General features: G+C 36.2%; 1 protein-coding gene across 10 annotated transcripts in view; it reads left to right on the forward strand.

The window, feature by feature from the left end:
- nrxn3a (neurexin 3a) overlaps positions 1-20,596 on the forward strand; it is a 584,854-nt gene that overhangs the window by 147,183 nt on the left and 417,075 nt on the right. For all 10 annotated transcript variants that reach the window (XR_008839269.1, XR_008839270.1, XM_056477510.1 and 7 more), the window contains exons 6-7: positions 2,712-3,013; positions 8,137-8,298. Coding sequence is in view for 8 of the 10 variants with exons in the window: in XM_056477510.1 (XP_056333485.1) it covers positions 2,712-3,013; positions 8,137-8,298 (464 nt within the window). In the remaining 2 variants the exon portion in view is untranslated. The remainder of the gene's footprint in view (positions 1-2,711; positions 3,014-8,136; positions 8,299-20,596) is intronic.

Genomic DNA, 20,596 nt, shown 5'->3' on the forward strand with positions numbered 1-20,596 from the left:
CCCCTTAGTCCAGTAAAAAACAGCTCAAGATGTCTTTACATGCTCTGTTAAAACACAAACTACATCCACTAATGCTGATGGCTGAGGTCAAGCATAGACTTGGACGTGTGAATGTTTTGTCAACATTTGGGACAAAAATATATCGACCTCACAATGGCCCAAATGAAGCGCTGAAAAATCAATGGTATCATTAGTGTAGCGGTCCTCCTCTGGCCGCCTGATGTAAATGATGTTCACTGTTGGTTTGGAGGATATGTGTGTGTTACTGTATGTGTGCGTCTCTGTGGCTTGGTGATTAATGGACTAGGGACCATAGAGACCGGGAGTGAACTGATTTCCATGAGTGTGGATGCAGTAGATTATCGACTCTGAACCCAAATGACCAATGGGAGCTTGGCGTGCAGTCACTAAAACTTGAAGTCAGTTTGATGTCAGAATTAGCTTTTTCTCTCAATACACAAGAAGGCGTTCATCTAAAATTGATTTACCAACTTTGAAATGACTTACTTGCTCTGTTGACTTTTTTATTATAGATGATATTCATGATTGCAGCACAGTGGCTCAGTGGTTAGCACTGTCACCTCACAGCAAGAAGGTTACTGGTACTTACTGCCCAACCAACCCGACCATTCCCGCTAAATTTAGATCTGGTTTCTAAAATCTCACATTTAAATTGGGTACTACCAAAAGAGAGATATAACAGAGACATGAGTGCCGTCTTAAACCTGAGGTTCCAGTCTTGTGATTGCTGAAGGGTAAAACTTTGAGGTATTATCACATCACAAAAGGTAATTTCTTTTTCATTTGCGTCTACTGTATGATGCATGAAAAAGACTCCCATACATCAGACTTAATTGATGTGGGTTTTCTAACAGTAAACTGACCATTTTCCAGTGCAAGCTGAAGGACAGCACACCTTTTGATCTCCCATGTTGGTAAATGCTCATGCAGGTGATACATGCACAGACTGTTCGGGAAAAAAAAGCATGTGCAGAAAGCATGCGTTCATCAAGTGTAACAGTCGTAAACACTGGCTGTACTGGTGCTCAATAAGAATGAGGAAATCACAGATATGCTGTTCCGAAATAACGTCAGGAACCGCCCGCTCCTATTCAAATTACACCAGAGTTACCGACCGCTAACGCATTTTATTCAGAAATTTATTTCCACGACGCAAAAAATCTGCTTGGTCCCATGGTCAGCCGCAAAATAATTCGAGTCCCGGCTGGGCCAGTTGGCATTTCTGTGTGGAGTTTGCATGCTCACCCTGTGTTTGCATGGGTCTCCACCGGGTGCTCAATAACAACTGTGAGGCATGTGCTGGGAGGCGATTGTTTAAGCTATATATTTTTTCGACAGTGTACAGAACATACCACTGTTATACAATAGCTTTCCTAATTACCCTAACCTGCCTACTTAACCTAATTAATCTAGTTAAGCCTTTAAATGTCACTTTAAGCTGTACAGAAGTGTCTTCAAAAATATCTAGTAAAATATTATTTACTGTCATCATGGCAAAGATAAAAGAAATCAGTTATTAGAGATGAGTTATTAAAACTATTATGTTTAGAAATGTGTTGGAAAAAATCTTCTCTCCATTAAACAGGAAATGGGGAAAAAAACAACAGGGAGGCTAATAATTCTGACTTTAACTGTATATAACATTAATGCACATCAATAGCTTGCCAGTAATTTTTTAATGTATGTTCCTTTAAGGAAACATTGCAAAAAAAAATTGGAAATCCGGTGACCACAATAATCCAACCCTTGGGAACAACTGTGGTCGGAACCAAATTTCACAGTGACTGTGTCAAGTCTCAAGTGGTGGACTTGTACATTCTGATTGCTTGCCTCGGAACCACATCATAGCTCATTACCATAAAGTGGAGTTGATTTCAACTCTCCTCGACACCCACACCGGTGAAGACGTGCAGCGCTGCTCCTCGCCGCTTATCGTCTCCCATTGAAAATGAATGACTTCCGGCAACTTTGACACTATCGCCGCTTTCGGTGTGAACACGAAGTTAGATGGTTATTTAATAATTGTGACAGGCCTCTTTGTGGCATGTTATATGTTTGTCAACAATTATTTTAACCCTAGTTTAAAGAATGTGTAACTTTATAAAAGGTAACCATGATAGAAGATTCATGCATGGTCGTATTCAAGGATGACGGTGCAAAGAGATGTCAGTTTTAATTTGCGAAAGAAAGCTTTTTCACACATTAACACTTCTAAAAGTCTTTGAGATGTGCTGGAGTAGTCTTTTCAGTTGGTTAAATCCCTTCCAAAAACCGAATAAATCTAAATGCCACTTTACATGCAGCCTCCGCATCATCTGTGGAGGATCTCATAGATCAGGCATATGGATAAAATTTGAGGAGCTTAAACAGACTTGATGTTAATGGATTGTAGGGCACTGCAACTTCCAGAATCATGACTCAGACCTGCTACACAAACACTGTGAACATTAGTGCATACGGTATATGCCTCAACGAGGGAAATGATCTCATTGATGATCTCACCAGATTTATGGCTTCAAACGCGTGGCACTTTGAGTGTTTTGCTGCCCACTCTGCCTTTTGTAGTGCGTCATCTTGTTTCATTTGGTCTGATCTTGAGTGGTCAGTTTCTGGAAAGCTTCTATAATTCATAGAGTGGAGTTTATATTTATTTCAAGAAGTTCTAATAGCGTTTATTTCCTCTTTTTCAGCACGAGAAGAGAATGTGGCCACTTTCCGAGGCTCAGAGTTCTTCTGCTACGACCTATCTCAGAATCCCATCCAGAGCAGCAGCGATGAGATCACGTTGTCCTTCAAGACCTGGCAAAGAAACGGGCTTATCCTCCACACGGGCAAGTCAGCGGACTATGTCAACCTGGCCCTGAAAGACGGGGCCGTTTCATTGGTCATCAACTTGGGTTCCGGAGCCTTCGAGGCCATTGTCGAACCTGTCAATGGCAAATTCAACGACAACACTTGGCATGACGTGAAGGTCACACGCAACCTCAGACAGGTAATGCTAAACATGCAAAAAAAAAAATTTTTCATGTTTTTCTGATGTCATTCAGAGCTAAATGCTTCAGAATTATTGTTTGAATTTGAGTTAGATCTTTTTTTGAGTTCTCCGAAATGCTAACGCAACTGTTTCTTCTCTGAGTTCTTCTACCTCATGTTTTGCCTCCTCAGGCAGTTACCTATGTCTGAAGCTATCAGAAGTGTGATGGCTTCAAGAGGCTGTCTCTCTCACCCGTCTAGATATTCACCTCGCTTCTCCAAATAGTCTGTCTTATCAGGGCAACGGGGAGAGGCTCCATCCAACCTCAACCGTTCCATTTACTCACAGCCAATCTTTGTTGAACTGTTAAATCACTCCGTCGCTGCATTTTAAAATATGTAAATAGTTAGGGTGGTTTTGCCCCTCAGGAGTGAAAGGATGCTTTTTTTTGCGTGAGCGTGTGTGTGGAGGTGCTAGTGCCCACAAGCATAAGCTATTTTCGCTCTGATCCACTTGGACTGTCACTTTTTTTTTTCGCCTTGTTTAATAGCTGTTTTACTATTACACCAAGAACATGCATTAGAATTACCTTATACAATTGCCTGAGGAAAGTCGAAACCATATGAATCACAGCAAAGTACCAGCTTGATAGAGGTCAGCAGTCACGGTTGTAGTAGAAAGGGCCATGTTATAAAACATTACATTGGAAGGCAGGAGTGTAATGGATCATGGTTGATCCGTGATTCGGACAGATCACAACCCACGGTTCGGAACACACATGACCCGCGGATTAATACATTTTTTTTTTACTTGTAGATTAATCCTAAATTTGTAATGACTGCAGAGAGATCACCTCTCGTATCATTCAAATCACATGTATGAAAGCGTTTAAGCTTAAATATAATCATGGTGGAATAAGTTGTGGTAGGTTATTCGGGTTGTGGTGGGTTTCTTAGGTTATTAAAGGTGTTTTCTGTCACTACTTGTTTAGCCTGCATTAATTCATTCAGTGTAAGCTACATGATTAATCATTAAAAGATCAGGATCTCAACACCCATGCAACAAATTATAAATTATGGTGATTTGCAAATGTTTATTAATCCTAAGAGATTTCAGTCTTTTGAGTTAATGAAATTACAAACAGTCAAATAACACAGAAGTACTGGAATAACAGTTTATAGTTTAGATAAAACCACTGATGTTTATGGTTAAGATTAAAATAACTGTCATGTGCTCAAAAATGAAAGTTGAGGCAGCAATTACATTATTTAACCAATAGGTGGCGACAACAAAACATCAAAAATATGCCACTGAATAACTCTTAAAAAAAAGAGACACATCTAGCAACGAAACATGAAGTGTTGAGTGAATAACTGAATCATTTATTGAAAATGAGACTAAAAATAAATGTGTTGTACTAATTATAATGTTGGATATCTACATTTAGCATTTTCAGCAACAGTAGTAGTAACAGTGAATTTTTCACAGTACTAAATATTTAACCATTTATTTTTATTCAGCTGATTATTTCTTCATTTTTATTTTTTATATAATTACAGGTTTAAGTTCTGTTTGTTAAAACCAAAAGTTTCTTGCAGTACTGTTTTTGTAATAAATGGAAAGCAAATTACATTTATCTCTTCCTCTTTTTGGCTGATCCGAAAAATGGCCAGATCCGTAACTAAAAAAACCTGAATGTGATCCGAACCGAGATTTGTGATCTGTTACACCACAATTGGGGGGGATCTAAAGAGATACAATCTAGATGTATTCTGATTAAGAAAAAATGCCAAAAAAATACAGTCTGTGTTCTTTTTCAAGTGAGTATGCGCTTTAATATTTTGACGAGAAGCCACAGCCACAGGTTTTGGAGAATTTGGTTGTATTCCTTTTTCTTTTCCACCTTTTCTTACTCACTCATATGCTTTGCTTGTCTATGGATAACATTTGTTCAGATCCAAACTAACCACTCATAAACCATTAACTAATTTACTAAACAGAACCTAAACTAATCATAACTTCATTTGCGTTTATTCCATTTTATTAACAACCCTTTTGTTCATTGTTTAATTTCCTTTCTTCCCCCTTTTCTCAAAGCATTCAGGTATTGGACACGCTATGGTAAACAAACTACATTGTCTGGTAGATATCATTCTTATTGTCCTTTTTTTGGGTTTACCGTGTGTTTTCCTGGCCCTCTTTCTTCTTTTTTTGGGGTTTCATGGCATCATAAAAAATAGACAGTTTGGGGTTTGTATTTTGGGGATTTTCTTTTCAGTTCAAATTGTCTTCATCCCATTTTTCGCCACAGCTTCACACCACCATTTCCCTTCTTTGAACTTCCTCTGTGGCCCTTTTTTAAGTTTTGAAGGCTTAGTCTTTTTTAAAAAGCCCTTGTTTTTTTTGTTTTTTTCCAAGTCAAATACTGACAGAAACTGGCAGAAGCTTTCCAAAATGGGAAAAGTGTCAAAACAACAGCATACAAAGTGCAAGAATAAAAAAAGCTACTTCAGCAATGGAGCTCTGACAGTTGATTCCAGTTGTTTGCGCATGCCATGCTGACCTGTCCTTGTGTTACTAACACCAAAACTCTTGTGTGAGCAGCCCACCATCTGCCCAGTGTCCTGTCTTGTCTGTATCGTGGTGAAGGTCATGACTTCCTGTGTCTTCCCTCATTACCTCTCATGGCTTTTGCACTGGTCTGGTGTGCTGCTTCCTTTTGCATGTTGTCTCGAATTTCCATGTTTTTTTGCATGCGTCCATGTTTGCAGTGGTTGTATACCTCACTATTAACTTTTTATTAGGAAAAAAAAACATATAAAATTTGTGTTGCATGCTTTTTTGGTAGCATTAGCTAGGGGTGTGCGTTTAGTTTATGATAATATTGTAAATGCCATTTTTAACATTTATTTAAGCTGACGTGATTTAGCACCAATCACTTTGCAAAAAAATCAAAAATAAATCAAACACTTCCTGAGAATTCAGAACATCAAGTGCATGTTGAAGCCTATTTGAAGGTAGTTAGAATGGGAAGTTATTAAAGCAATACATTTCCTTGTGGTTGTTGTAATTTAGAGGGTATGATGAAATTGATTTTTCACAAAAAAACGAAAATTCACTCATCGCTTGTTCAAAACCTATTTGAGTTTCTTTCTTCTGTTAAACACAGAGAAGATTTAAAAAAAAAACACAGGTAGCTGGTACCCATTGACTTCCATAATATTTTTTTATTCTACTATGGTAGTGTATAGGTGCCAGCAACCAGCATTCTTCAAAATATCTTTTGTGTTCTACAGAACAACGAGACTCATAAAGGTTTAAAACCACATGAGGAAGAGTAAATGAAGAGGTCATTTTCATCTTTGGGTGAACTATTCCTTTAGGTATATGACCCAAGCAATCAGCTTGAGAGCAAATTGTGATTGATTTTATAAAATACTTCAATAATGAAGTTAGCGTTCAAGTTAATAATACTTGAATTACATGTTACACATAATACAGTAGTCCTTTGCCTGTTCCAAACAAAGTTGGCACAAACATTTCTGTCTCAGAGCAACACTGCTGTGTTTGTTTCCAGAATTAATCTTGGTTTGAATTAATCATTTGAGTGAGAAGCTGGATTTCCATTGCCCTTCAAGTTCCACAAACTGAAATTTACATTAGGTGTTTGCCAATGTTTGTTTTTGTCTTAAAATGAATGTTACTCCCCTTCCTTTTGACTGACTACGTTTGGGGTCGTAACACAGCAAATTGAAAATCTTCCCAATACCGTATAACACACAACTTTCTGACTCAGTCACATGATGATTTTTAAAGATACTTGTATGCAATTATTTGTAGAAATTGGATTCCTTGGGCATGTTGCACGAGGCACTACAAGGGACCCTATTGAATTGTACAACTAAAAAAAGATTGATCTGTTCAGCCGTATATTTGAATCCATGAGTCCGCTGTACAGTTACTTTCCAAAAGCGCCTCATACTGGGTCTCTCCTTAATATAAAAGTCTTTCCTTTCATTAATGGCTGGAAAACGTGCCTACGTCTTGTTTGCATTCAAAATAATAGCTAGTGCTCTGGCTGTGATATACATCCATAAACTGACCAACATCCGCCATAATGATTTTCCGAATGAGTAATTGAAAAAAAAAAGTTACAAACACTTAAGCCGCTTTTCCACTATCAGGCCAAAGGCTTCTGTTTGCTAAACTGTTTCATTTCGGGCCTATTCGGTCCAGTTAGCATGGAAACCATTTCATTTTCCATGGTGAAGCTGATAGTAGAACTCTTTGGAATGTAATACAGATACGTAAGTCATTGCTTTGGTAACATAAGTGTAATGCAAACAGCAATATGGAAGATGATAAGATATTACTATTTTTGGGACTCCTTTTTTCTGATATTTACTTCATATATACCGATAAAGATACTGATATTTGCTTTTTAGAATGTAATACAAATGCGTCAGTCATTGCAGCAACATGTGCGATAATCAGATATTTCTGTTTTGAGATTCCTTTTTCTGATAGGTACTTTGTTGAATAAAAAAAGACAGCGCTCTTTCCTCTAGCTAGCTATGGAGAAAGATTTTTAAGTCGCTTGCTTTCTAAATTAATTGGCTTTTTTGAATGAATAATTCGAATGAATGATTCAATGAATGTCTCATTAATGTATGACTTTGCGCCACCAACTGCTAATTTTATGACAGGCCTAAACCATCCAAAAAATTACTGAGATTTCTGTCAATATCGCACACCCCTAGTATTAGCATTATGAATGCATGCTAATATTTCTGTCTACTAACCCAGTGTTGCACAGAATTCCAAATAAAAACGAGCATAGGCAATTTGTCTGTACTGTCACATAACACTAACCCCTCAAAACTAACCAGAAAACCATTTCTGACACCATCAAGGATAAAGAAAATATGCCGGCAAATATTTTCTTTACCTGTCTTTTGTAAAGTCCACCAACACTAGACAAGAACGGCCTACTCAAAGTCTTGAAGTGCAGGTACACAATCAAAGACAGACAACAACCAGCAAGACGAAGCAAACCTGTTCCTGGTAGAATCGCCATCACAGCCTTGACGCTCATGAATGGATTTTTCCCTCCCTTTGTTTTTGTCGTTCCTCTCAATCAGGTGACGATATCTGTGGACGGCATCCTGACCACGACAGGCTACACGCAGGAAGACTATACTATGCTGGGATCAGATGACTTTTTCTATGTCGGAGGATCTCCGAGTACAGCAGACTTGCCTGGGTCGCCCGTCAGCAACAACTTTATGGGTTGCCTGAAAGAGGTAGGTTGTCAAACTCCATTGCAATTTTTTGTCTACATGCATCACATCAGAGTGTCCTTGTCTGGACTAGGAGGGAACAAGTTTGAATAGACTATAGTCTGAGCAGAATAATAGATTCAGTACAGCTTATCTTGTGGAAAAGATAGAGCAGACATCATAACCTGTGGTGTGTTTTTCTAATGAAATCTACTGGAGTTAGGTTTTTTGGGGTTTGACGCGAAATTGTTTCAGGCGTATTTAATTTGACTTTTCAATTGTGGTGAATCATTTGATTAAGGTTTCAGAGGACAGAGAAGAAGATGAAGTGATTGAATGAGATGAGACTTTGCATAATCATATGCATCAGGCTCAGAATAGGAACTCCGAAGAGATTGTGTTGAACAATTGGACGTGAAGACATCTGTGACTCTATAGGATGAATATAATCAAAGTTAGATTTTGCTTAAAGATAACAAATCATGTTTGACCATTATACTATTATTATTCAAGATGTATTTAAAAATCAAATAATATACTGAACGTATATATTTTGAAAATACACACGACAAGGTTTTACTTGCAAGGTGTAGAATTGGCCACTCAAGACTCACACACTGATATTTATTAAAAGCGGAATAGAAAGTTGTTGACTTGTGGAAAAATAGTTTGACTTTAAAACCTTTTAATAGAAAGTATAGTGTCAAATGGTATTAGAGAATGTTGCTATAAAATGTTTCAAGGGAAATTTTTAAGTGTCTCCTCGAAGAATTTTAGAATATTTATCACTAAGTTAATAGATCCTATATTATAACCTTTTATCAGTATTAGTATCATATGTATGTTTTTGTTGTTGTTTTTTTTTTGTACAGGTATAATGTCCATTTATTAACAAACTGTTTTGTTTGTAAATTATGTATTGAATATTTATTAACAATGTTGCCATGATTATAGCTGATGCTGCTGATTTGGTTAGATGGTTTGGTTGTTAATTAAAATAATATATATATATATATATATATATATATATATATATATATATATATATATATATATATATATATACACACAAACACATATATACACACACATTCAATTCAATTAAATTCATCTTTATTTCTATAGCGCTTTTACAATGTAGATTGTGTCAAAGCAGTTTCACATAAAAGACTATTAACAGTCTTATTACCTGTATATAAGATAGTGGCTTTTAATTAGTAGTGCATATTCCCACCAGTGATGGTATACAGCCACATCGCACTGCTACGAGTGTGATATTGCGCTTATACAAAAAAAAAGTTCGACAGCATAATCGTGTATATAAAAAAATAAAATCAAACACGGAGAGTCTCAAAATCCTTTTGTATGAGGAACTACTTTCTTCCGCCATTCCTTCACATCTGCAGCTGTCATCAGAACAGCAGAAATTGTTGTTACTTCACCAACATTGCTTTAGAGCTAGTGTTTGTATTATTCTCTAGCGTAATGTCTAAAGTGATAACAAAACGAGTGATTTTACGGACATTTTAAATTAACATAATTTTATTAATTAAATAAATTAATTTTTAGATTATAAGGTTGAAGGGCATGAAATGTCATCAGGCTACAGTAGGCATGTGCCGGTATAAGATTCTGATGGTATGATAACCTTGGATAAAAATATCACGGTTTCATGGTATCACGGTATTGTGATTACTACTGATATTTTCTTTTTAAATGTCTGGGTAAAAAAACAACCAATTTTTTTCCCCTTTGAAAACAATTTTCTTTTTTTTTTTAGAAAGGTTTATAATATTTTGGAATAGTAAACATGTCAGGCTAAGTAATTCAACTGAATCATTGACTTCTGCTGTCTTCATTTGTTTCAAAAACACAGATTTCTTTACTATTCACAAACGGCATCTTTGGATATATTTTCTGCTGAAGATACTGGTGTTCTAAAAAAAAAAAGTAAATAAGTTTTATGCATACTATAGGAACAGTATTACAGAAATTTTTGGCGGTTTTAAAACTTTGACTTTTCCAAACCTCGGTATACCTTGTGTACCTTATCGTCCCATGACTCTGTTAGTCTACAGAGATTTACTAGTATTTCTCTGTTGCAATTGGGAGATCACAATACTTTACCCAGAAAAAGCCAAACAACACAATCACCACCAGATTATTGTTGTGTTTGTGATAAGGAAAAAATGCTAAACACATGCAGGCATTTCTTTTTTTCTTTCTGTTTACTGAACTAGTCTGCAGTAGCCACAACAGGAGACTCATTAGAAACAGATGGCATTCTCCGGTTTTAAGACTTTAAGATGAGTCCCATCTCACACTCAACACACTTTTAATATGTTATAAATACATAAATACAGCACTACAACATACAAAAGAGAGAGATCAACTTAAAAAGTCACTTACCAGTTTAATAATGATTTGATCAGCTGTAATTTAAAATTACACTGGGTTTTTCCTCGTCTAAGGGCTTATTATGTGGTCTCTGTCGCCATCTTGGGGATGGACAATGTCAACCGTCTTTGTTCTGCTCAATGACAGGCTAATGGCTGCTGACGCGCTCTCTCAGAAATTATAAATATATAACAATAGGCATTATCCTTAAAAATAAACTGCACAGTTGCAATCTAAACAACTACATTCTTGCCCCAAAAAGTAAAAAAGTACATTTTGATGTCTAACAGCAGCAGTATTTGTCAAACTGTAGAGTGTCCTCAGCTTGTTGCTGTATGTGGGAGTACAACTGCTGTTACTGGCAGAATATGCATGGCTATCAGCCAATCAGAATAAAGAACCAGACAGAATTGTTGTATAAATAAATATAAAATGGTTGAATGTAGTAAAGTAGGCATTTCGTTCAGAAAGATTAGGAAAAGGGTTTCGGGAAAGTTATTACAACCTAACAGACACCTCCTCATCACCATTTGTTGACGAACTGACAGTTGGAGAGGCGTGGATAAATATGTTGGCCACGCCCAATACCTCAGACAGACGTAATCTATTTATCTGAAAACAAACAGGAAGTGCATTTTCAGATTTTAAATTTTATATTACAAGAACAAACAATATCTTTTTTTCCTTAATGACAGGCACAGATGAATTGTTCACCACAAAACTAGCAATGTGAGCTAACAAAATCATATGGTTAGTTTTGATTTCATTTGTATTTTAATATCAATAATTGTATCTTTAAAACTAAGTATGACCTAAGTTGCATTTACCAAGTCATTTAATATGTTTAATTCATTTAGTTTCCTTTGATTTGAGCACATTTCAAGAGCCATTATATGCTGTTTGCAGAAGTCAGATGCTATTTTCTTCGATCAGCTGTTCGTTTCCACATTTCTCAGTTGTCAGGTTTTGGATTACATTATCAGCAAATGGGCTAATCTTTAATTTAGTTGGAAATAGGCAATTACTCTGGTGTGCGGCTGCCGGTGAGATCCTCCATTAATTCATTCGGAACAAACAGCAGACAACAGAACCTCCTCTTCGCAAGTGAGCTCTACAACAGCTTGCTATCTTTTAATGACCCGCCATCAAGCTATCACTGCCGTTTCCATCTCAGACCGACCCTCCTATCGCATTACTAAAAACCTGCAACATCGGTGTTTGTGTAAAAAAAAAAAACTCATTTCTTTTGCTCTTTGCTGTGCTGAGTTCGAGTAAACTGCTAGCCATGTCAGAGATTACAGTAATCAGCCTCATATGTGCTGCAGTATAGCGAATGCTTGCATAACACTGCTGCGTTGGATGGCTGAATAGAATGCTAAGAGCGGCTCAAGACGAGATATCTGAACTTATATACATTCTTCAACCACCCAAGAGTGGCTGTAATGATAAATACTTCTGACTCTTCACGCTTTCTCATATTCTGAGCTCAATAATGAAAAGACATTTTTACTGTATGTTCTTCTCTGCTTCAAGGCAAGATACTGCAGATGGAAAAGGGTGAAAAAGTGAACTAATGTCACTATACTTCACCAGGATTGCATTAATAGGTGCATATTTTTTTTCTAAGTTTTCTAAAAGGTTATATTTATATATGCAAATGATGCATTATTTAGTGAGATATGCATTGAGCTGCGTACATTTCTAGCATAGAAATTTGAGCATTGGATTAAGTCAGGTTTAAAATTAGTTACTTTTTATTTTAGTGAGAGGATCTTTTAGTGTCTTTTTTGATTTTATAATTAAAAATGCTGCAAATAGCAAAAAATAAACAATAGTAATGATAATAATAATAATAATAATAATAATAATACCAAATGCTGGAATATTTTTTATTAATTAACATTAACAAAGATGAACGCTGTTGATAAGTGTTACCTTTTTATAAAAAAATATTTGACATGATTTTAATTTAATTTTGTTTTATTTTATTTTATTTTATTGAAAAACATAAGGGGAGGTGTAACATTACCTAATGCAATTAACTAAAGATTTAAATATATACATGTTATTAAGATTAACTCGATAACAATCCTAAAATAAGTATTAATAAAACTATATGGAAGTAAATGACCTAAAATCGCATCTGAAATTGAAGTTGAAACAGAAGATATAAATAAAATCTAATTTAAGCCAATAGTAAAAACTATAGGGTAACACTTTATTTTGACGGTCCCCTTGAGTATTAGCAGACAGTCTGCTTAATATCTGTTGATACTGCTCCTTCAACAGACATTCAACTGACTTCAAGAAACTTTGCAACACATGTCAACTTACACCTACCCTAAACCTAACCTAACAGTCTACTTATAATCTAATGAAAAGTAGCTTGTAGATGCAATGTAACATATATTCAACAAACGGGCCATCAAAATAACCTCTGACCAACTACAGTATAACAGTTACTGTATATCACTGATTGCTGCATATTTTTGTAGTGTTAAACTATTATTAGAAGTAGACTATGGAATATACCACCCTTTTGCACAGGTTGCTTACTGCAGTAGTGATATAGAAAGAGTAAAACACAGAAACACATAAAGCTCTGCAGATATGGCTGATGACTGTATATTGCACAGAGGTGACAGAACATTGAAAATGAGTGTTCTGAATGTGTGTAAGATGACATTCGCCAAATATAAGTGATGGACGACTAGCTGTTCTTTAGCACAGTGAATTTTGTTCTCTTTCTGAAGTCAAGATGTAAAGTGTTCCTTTTTTTCAGATTTAATTCATGTTGTTTTTATTTTTAAAGGCCATTTTCTCAAAATATTTTTACATAAATCTGCACTTTAGCATAACTTCCATAAACCAAGCTTATTATGTTTATATATAATATAACTATACATAATTATAACTTAATTATGTTTTAATCATATTTGAGCTCTGATGGTTTTTGCAGAGACATTTGTTCATTCATAATATTTTTTGCATTATTTACAAGGTAAATTTGACCTTTTATAAGGTTTTATTCTACAACAAATAAAAAATAAAAAATAAAACAATCATTTTTAAACAATATTTAATATATGCAATATTTAGATTCAATATTCAGATTTTTCTTTATTAGAAAGGTATGGAAATTAGTGCATATTTAATTAAATAATGCCTCATTTACATATTTAAGTATAAAATTTGTAATGTAAAAAATAGTTTGCTATTCTTAACATAATCAATCAACTGTAATTGTTTGATAACTACACTGTAAACATATCTGTTAATTAACTGTCTTCGTATTTTGTGATTCACATGTTTTTTTCATTTATTTATGGTTTCATTATAATCTGTCGACTTTTGATGTTGAAAATTCAACTCTGCAGTTCAAAAAAGTGACTTTCATTGACATTTTACTAGTTTTGAAATAATATCATGTTTAAGAAATAATATATAAAGAAATATGGCATAATATACTACACCAATTCAGATAATATATCACTTTAAACTATTTAAAAAGTTAATAATACTCACTTTTATTTTTATAATTTTCATGATTAAAAGTAGAGAGATCAAAGTCCCATAATGCTATTCAAAAGGATAAATAAATTAGGTTAAATGAAAAATAAAACATGAATAAAAAAAAAATCGAAAACTTCTAATTTATGGATGTTTTTACAGTGTATATATATATATTTTTAACTCTATTGACCTGCGTTGACTTGCCTTGAATTGAAAAGTCCCCTCCTGAGAGCATATTGTGTCCGACTTTCAGCTTGAGCATGAAGGGCAGTAATCAGGGTATGGTGGGCAGCTCACTGCACAGGGTTCTGCCAGCACTAATGACTGGACACTGAGCTGGACTCTGTGCTCCGCCATCACAATCTCTTTCCAGGATGTGCGCATGGTGATGGTCGTTTGTCACTTTAGCTGGTGCGGCTGGATGAAACTGTCGCTGCTCTCTGGACTCTTCAGAGCCAGCACTGGTCCAAGGATGTGAGACGGCTCTGAGAGGTCTGATAGATAGTCGCTCTCTCTTGCTATTTCTCCATCCAGCAGATTTGATTCAGTGAGCACCGCAGGATTGGCAATATTTGGCAAAGGCTTAGAGCTGGAAAAACCAGCCAGACTAAAACACCAGGAGTGCTCTCAGTCTTCTGTATCTGTTGGGTAGTATTCAAATAAAAGGGGCATGTAAGATGTGTTAGGAAGTAATGGTGAAGTAAAACAAAACTTCGTTTAAAAGGATACTACTGTACGTGTCATCTAGAGAGATTTCTTAGCAGATTTTTTTTTAACATAATAGATTTAATAACTAATTTGAATAACTACTTTGTCGTCTTTGCTATGGTGAAAGGGCATAATAGTGTTCTCTTTATTTTTTGCAAGATGCTAGTAATAAAGGCATAACTAGGTTATGTTAAGGCAAGTAAGGTTAATTAGGCAAGATATTGGATGTATGTGGTTTGTTTTGTAGCAAACTGAAGAAAAAAAAATAATCAAAAAGTATGATTGATCTTTAAAATAGTTTAAAAATAGTTTTTAAATAACTGTTTTCATTTTTGTAATGTGAAGTGAACACTGACAACAGGGAGGTGCGGATCCAAACGCAGGTTTATTAAGAACAGTCAGGCAAGCAACGGTCAACACAGGGGCAAAGGGATGTATACAGACAAATCCAGAGTCAGGGTCAAATATCTGGTGAGAGGTCAGAAGGCAGGAAGCAGACAATGTAAATAAACAAAACAAGGCACAGGGTCAAAAACAAGGCAAGGAAACTGCATCGTAATGTTCACAAAACTGTTTACAAGACTCAGCAACTTCTGTGTGTTTGTGTGCTGACTTTATAGTCCATGTAACTGTGAGTGTTTGCAATCAGACAGGATCTAGGCCAGGTGTGTGAGTGGTGCATGACTGTAACTTGTAGTTCTTTTGCTGGCAGATTTGTAGTTCTCCAGCGATCTGCATGGGCTAGATCGCTGAAGATCGTGACAATTCCAGCCAAACTAAAATAAATAAGAAAAACATATTATGGTAAATACTGTGAACATTGGTCTGTTAAACGTCACTTGGGAAATATTTGAAAAAGAATAAAACAAATTACAGGAGGACCAAATAAATGAGTAAAAATAATAAGTAAAAAAAATTGAAAATAGAAAAAGAGTTGCTAGTGTTAGAAATCCAAATTTATTGTATTATACTGACACTCTCTTATCAATTCTCTCTTATATTTATTATTTATTAGAAATTCGGAGCAATTTTAAATAAAGTAGAAAAGAAATATAAATTGATAAGTGTTATAAAATTAATTAAAACAATATAAGTAATTCAAAATTTTTGGTTAAAATTATGTAGGTTTGGAACGACAGGAGACCAAACAATGAAATTTTTCACAAGTTAGAAATAGTTGTTTAAAAATAGTCATTTTTTAAATTATGAAAGTAATTAATGAAAGCAACAATATATAAATCGTTCTGAATGCGTTTTCGAAAGTGGACCTAAATCTTAAAATTTTAATGTCAGCTGTATATGTCAACATATTCACCTCTCCCGAAGGACACACTAAACAAAGATAAATATGGCTTGTTGTAAATCTAGGCCCAAATAAGCTGCAAACAAAATCTTTAATAGCCATAGTCAAATGTCTGGTTGTCCAAGCCCTGACCTGTTAGACCGTGTCCATCCAGACCTATCTGCACCTCACTGCCCCAAGCTTCCATGCAAAACATCCACAAACGGCCACCTGGCACGCTCGACTAGTGAATAATCTATACCCATTTCCAAGTTTTCTCCAGTTTGACCCCGGGGGCTATTAATTCCTTGAGAGTGGTGGGTTGGCACTGTAGGCAGAGATTTATAGTAGAAGCAGACAGCTGTGGATGATAAATGCGGATGTCACTACAGGCCCGGCACAGGCAGAGAGGAGGCCGTAGGCACGGGACGAACCTGCAGAATGGGCACATCCAGACCTCAGATCAACATAACCTGAGCTGCAGATCAGGCAAATCACCCTTTGCTTATTTGATACCGAGAGCTCTTAGTGAGGCATTATCTGATCTGATTTACTGTATTTTGGGTTGTGAAAATACATATTTTCAATATTTCATCAGCAGAACCGATACCCTGGTGCACAAGAATACAATTTATTATTTTTCTTTGTATTTTTTTTAAAGCTAAGCTAATCTTACCTTGGACAACTTTGTATTGCTTTACATGTCATTATGCACTGAGTCCGATGCTTATTTATTAATCATCACGAATAAACACAAAACATTTAAGAGTCAGTTTAAGCAGTGATACATTCTCCTCTCATCTACAAAGTAGAAACAGAAAGAGGAATTGGCTACATATTGTGTTCATCCATAGGAGAGGAAGGAGAGTTCAGCTTATTATCAAAGAGCTTTGCTGGATTATCCTGTTTTTAAGTTTTTTTCAGGAAATCACTGGAATTTTGATACATTGCTTGTGATACTTCACACATTCATGTACGTAAACAAATCCTGAACAGAGACTGGCATGTTACAGTATATGACGTTATAATAGATTGCGGCCGTGTTGACGTATCGAAGAAACCGACCGAAAGCGGACTATGCTTTCTATTATAATGTCTATGGGAGGTACATCAAATGTAGGGAGACACACACACCAAGCAGCAGTCACAGAATCCAGCATGGGGTTCTCAGCTGTACCCCATATTCTGTCTTTATTTTATGCACTGTGCTCCTCATAAAGTTATCTGTAGCTCAAAAGATGGCATTCTGTATTTAGCTTTTCGCTTGTACGGTGGCTCTGAACTGTCACAACACCTCTCAAAACGCTTTTTCGGATGCTAAAAGTGGAAAAAACCTGGTTTGATTATTTTTTTTAAAATGTATTTATTTTTTATGATGGATGAAAGTTTTGGAGGCAGTGTGTCAATACGATTCACACTATACGAATATATTTTTATAAAGTGCGAAAATTACGGACGAAAATTTTAGATTCAGTGTGCAATAACCTTTACAGTGGACAACTCAGCAAAGTGTGTATGTGAGATGCATTTACAGTCCTAGTAATCAGTTCATCATGAGCTTCCAGCTGTGTGTGTGTGTGTGTGTGTGTGTGTGTGTGTGTGTGTGTGTGTGTGTGTGTGTGTGTGTGTAATTAGGGGGAATCAGAAACTGGTTTGTGAGTACAAAGACTTCTGGGACTTGTATTTCATGTAGTGGCAAATGTGTAATTCTCCACTGATCTTCAAATGCTAGGTCGCTGGTGATTGTGACACAAGGTACCATGTTTTTTTTACAACAGAAATAGATTTTAATTTCTGATACAGTTAAGAAATCAATATTTCTTGGAACAGACTTAATTTTCCATCACAACAATTGTGTTGTTAAAATGCTCTAATTTGGAAGACATTTTAACAGGCCTTTGGAGAATAAAACTCATTTTAACATTTGACCCAAACTCAAACAAGTCGCGCAAAATCAGAAAAAAAATAAGCATTCAGACCTTATTCAGATGTCGGACACTGTGAAGAGTCTCTGAAGTGGAAATAGCTGTTGTCCACTGTGGCTCACTAAATGGGATAAAACCATTGATTCTCACTTCCCAGCGCCCATTGTCATTCACGGATCTCTACAACACTCAAACATCAAATGGGTTGTTCCAAAATCAGGCTGATGTTGTGTAAGCTGAACCTCTCTTCTTGTAAATAGCTTAGCTGTACAGCAAAGAGTAGCACAAGAAACATTGCTGTACCCATCCATTTTATTTGGTTTGTTTTCTTTTTCCAGTTTTATTCAGAGTCTGCAAGACAAGATAACAACCTGCTGAAATTTTTAGTCCAACCACACATACAAATTCCTTTGCGTGTCTGGAAACAGTCAATCCTTATGCGTTCCCTCATGGCAGAATCCATAAAGCCAAGATATAGCTCCACGCAGACAGACAGATCCTTACTGTGAGTCTTCTCGTGTCTATCTGTAGATTACGTTTCAGTTACACCAGCGTTTTTAGATAAAGCATTGGCGTTTTATTCAATGTCAATTGTTTTCTGTCTGTATTCAAGTAAACCCTCAGTTCTCCCAGGGGAATAAACATTCGAAATGGTCGTTTTGTAGCTCCAAAAGTCTATTAAAACAATTAAAGTATATGTCTTGGATAAGGTTTAACAGTTTAGACAACTGGAATATGATTTGCCAGCTTGGTTACAGACTAGAGGATCGGTGCGGATGTTTCACAGCTCTGAGCGGCTCATCAGCTGAATTAACCGGCTGACATTTCACGGGCCGCCCGAACGCATCAAAATGACAATGCCACGGAACGGACCAAATTGCAGAGTATCAATTTGTGTCAGAGACTATGGCTGCCCCTGGTGTTGTGGGCAATTTGCAAAGATGAAACTTGATTTAGGTGATGAAAAACACACCAGACAGGATAAATAGAAATGATAATGTTACAAATAACAGCAATCATTGTCTAATCAGCGTCTGGCAGTTTTCAGTCATGTCAAACTCCTCAAGGTCATTTTGGGGCCTGGGAGATCCATGCAGTGATTCAGCATATATTCACTTTCTCCATTACTACTAGTCCTTTCTTTGTATTTAGAGATTGATTCTAATGTACTGATAAGTAGTAAGGTATTATTACTCTTTTCCCCAGAAGGAATAAATTAAATAAATGCTGTTCTTTGAATATTCTAGTTCCATCAACTGTTTTCATAGCCCTAATCTTCTTGAAGAATCTCTGAAGACATCTTTGCCATCGCTGTTCTGTTTTCAGATTATTTCAGAAATACTACTACTACTACTTCCATTACTACTACTACTATATTAGACTTGTTTCAAAGAAAGAAATTGTTTGTATACAGATATTTTGCTATTCTATCATTTGGTGTTTAACAATTTCTACCCTCAGGTTCAAAACTATATATGCAGGGGTTGGACAATGAAACTAAACCACCTGGTTTTAGGCCACAATAGTTCAGTAGTATGTTGTACATTCTCCCTTTGTGGCCAGTACAGCATCAGTTCGTCTTGGGAATGACACATAGAGGTCCTACACAGTGACCAGAGGGATTTTGAGCTATTCCTCTTGCAGAATTGTGGACAGATCACTATGTGATGCTGGTGGAGGAAAATGTTTCCTGACTCTCTCCTCCAAAACATCTCAAAATGGCTCAATAATATTTAGGTCTGGTGACTCGTTTTGCAGCCAGTACAGCATCAGTTTGTCTTGAGAATGACAGATACAGGTCCTGCACTGTGACCAGAGGGATTTTGAGCTATTCCTGACTCTCTCTTCCAAAACACCTCAAAATGGCTCAATAATATTTAGGTCTGGTGACTCGTTTTGCAGCCAGTACAGCATCAGTTTGTCTTGAGAATGACAGATACAGGTCCTGCACTGTGACCAGAGGGATTTTGAGCTATTCCTGACTCTCTCTTCCAAAACACCTCAAAATGGCTCAATAATATTTAGGTCTGGTGACTGTGCAGGCCATTGGAATGTTCAATTTCACTTTCACGTTGATCAAACCCCTCTGTCATCAGTCTTGCTGTGTGTATTGGTGAATTATCATCCTGATATACACCATCGCCTTCAGGATACAATGTTTGAACCATTGGGTTCACATGGTTCTCCAGAATGGTTCGGAAGTCTTTGGCAGTGATGCGCCCATCTAGCACAAGTATTGGGCCTAGGGAATGCTATGATATTGCAGCCAAAACCATCACTGATTCACCCCTGTGCTTCACTCTGGCCATGCAACAGTCTGGGGCTTTTCCTTACCGTAACTCTCCCTGATGTGGGAAAGACAATGAAGGTGGACTCAACAGAGAACAAAAAGTGTTTCACATTGTCCACAGCCCCAGATTTTTGAAATTATGACTAGTGAAAATAACTAGTGAAATATGTACTATTATCATGGCAAAGACTAAATAAAAATGAAAGT

The sequence above is a fragment of the Danio aesculapii genome, chromosome 17, assembly GCF_903798145.1.
Source record: "Danio aesculapii chromosome 17, fDanAes4.1, whole genome shotgun sequence".
NCBI lineage: Eukaryota > Metazoa > Chordata > Actinopteri > Cypriniformes > Danionidae > Danio > Danio aesculapii.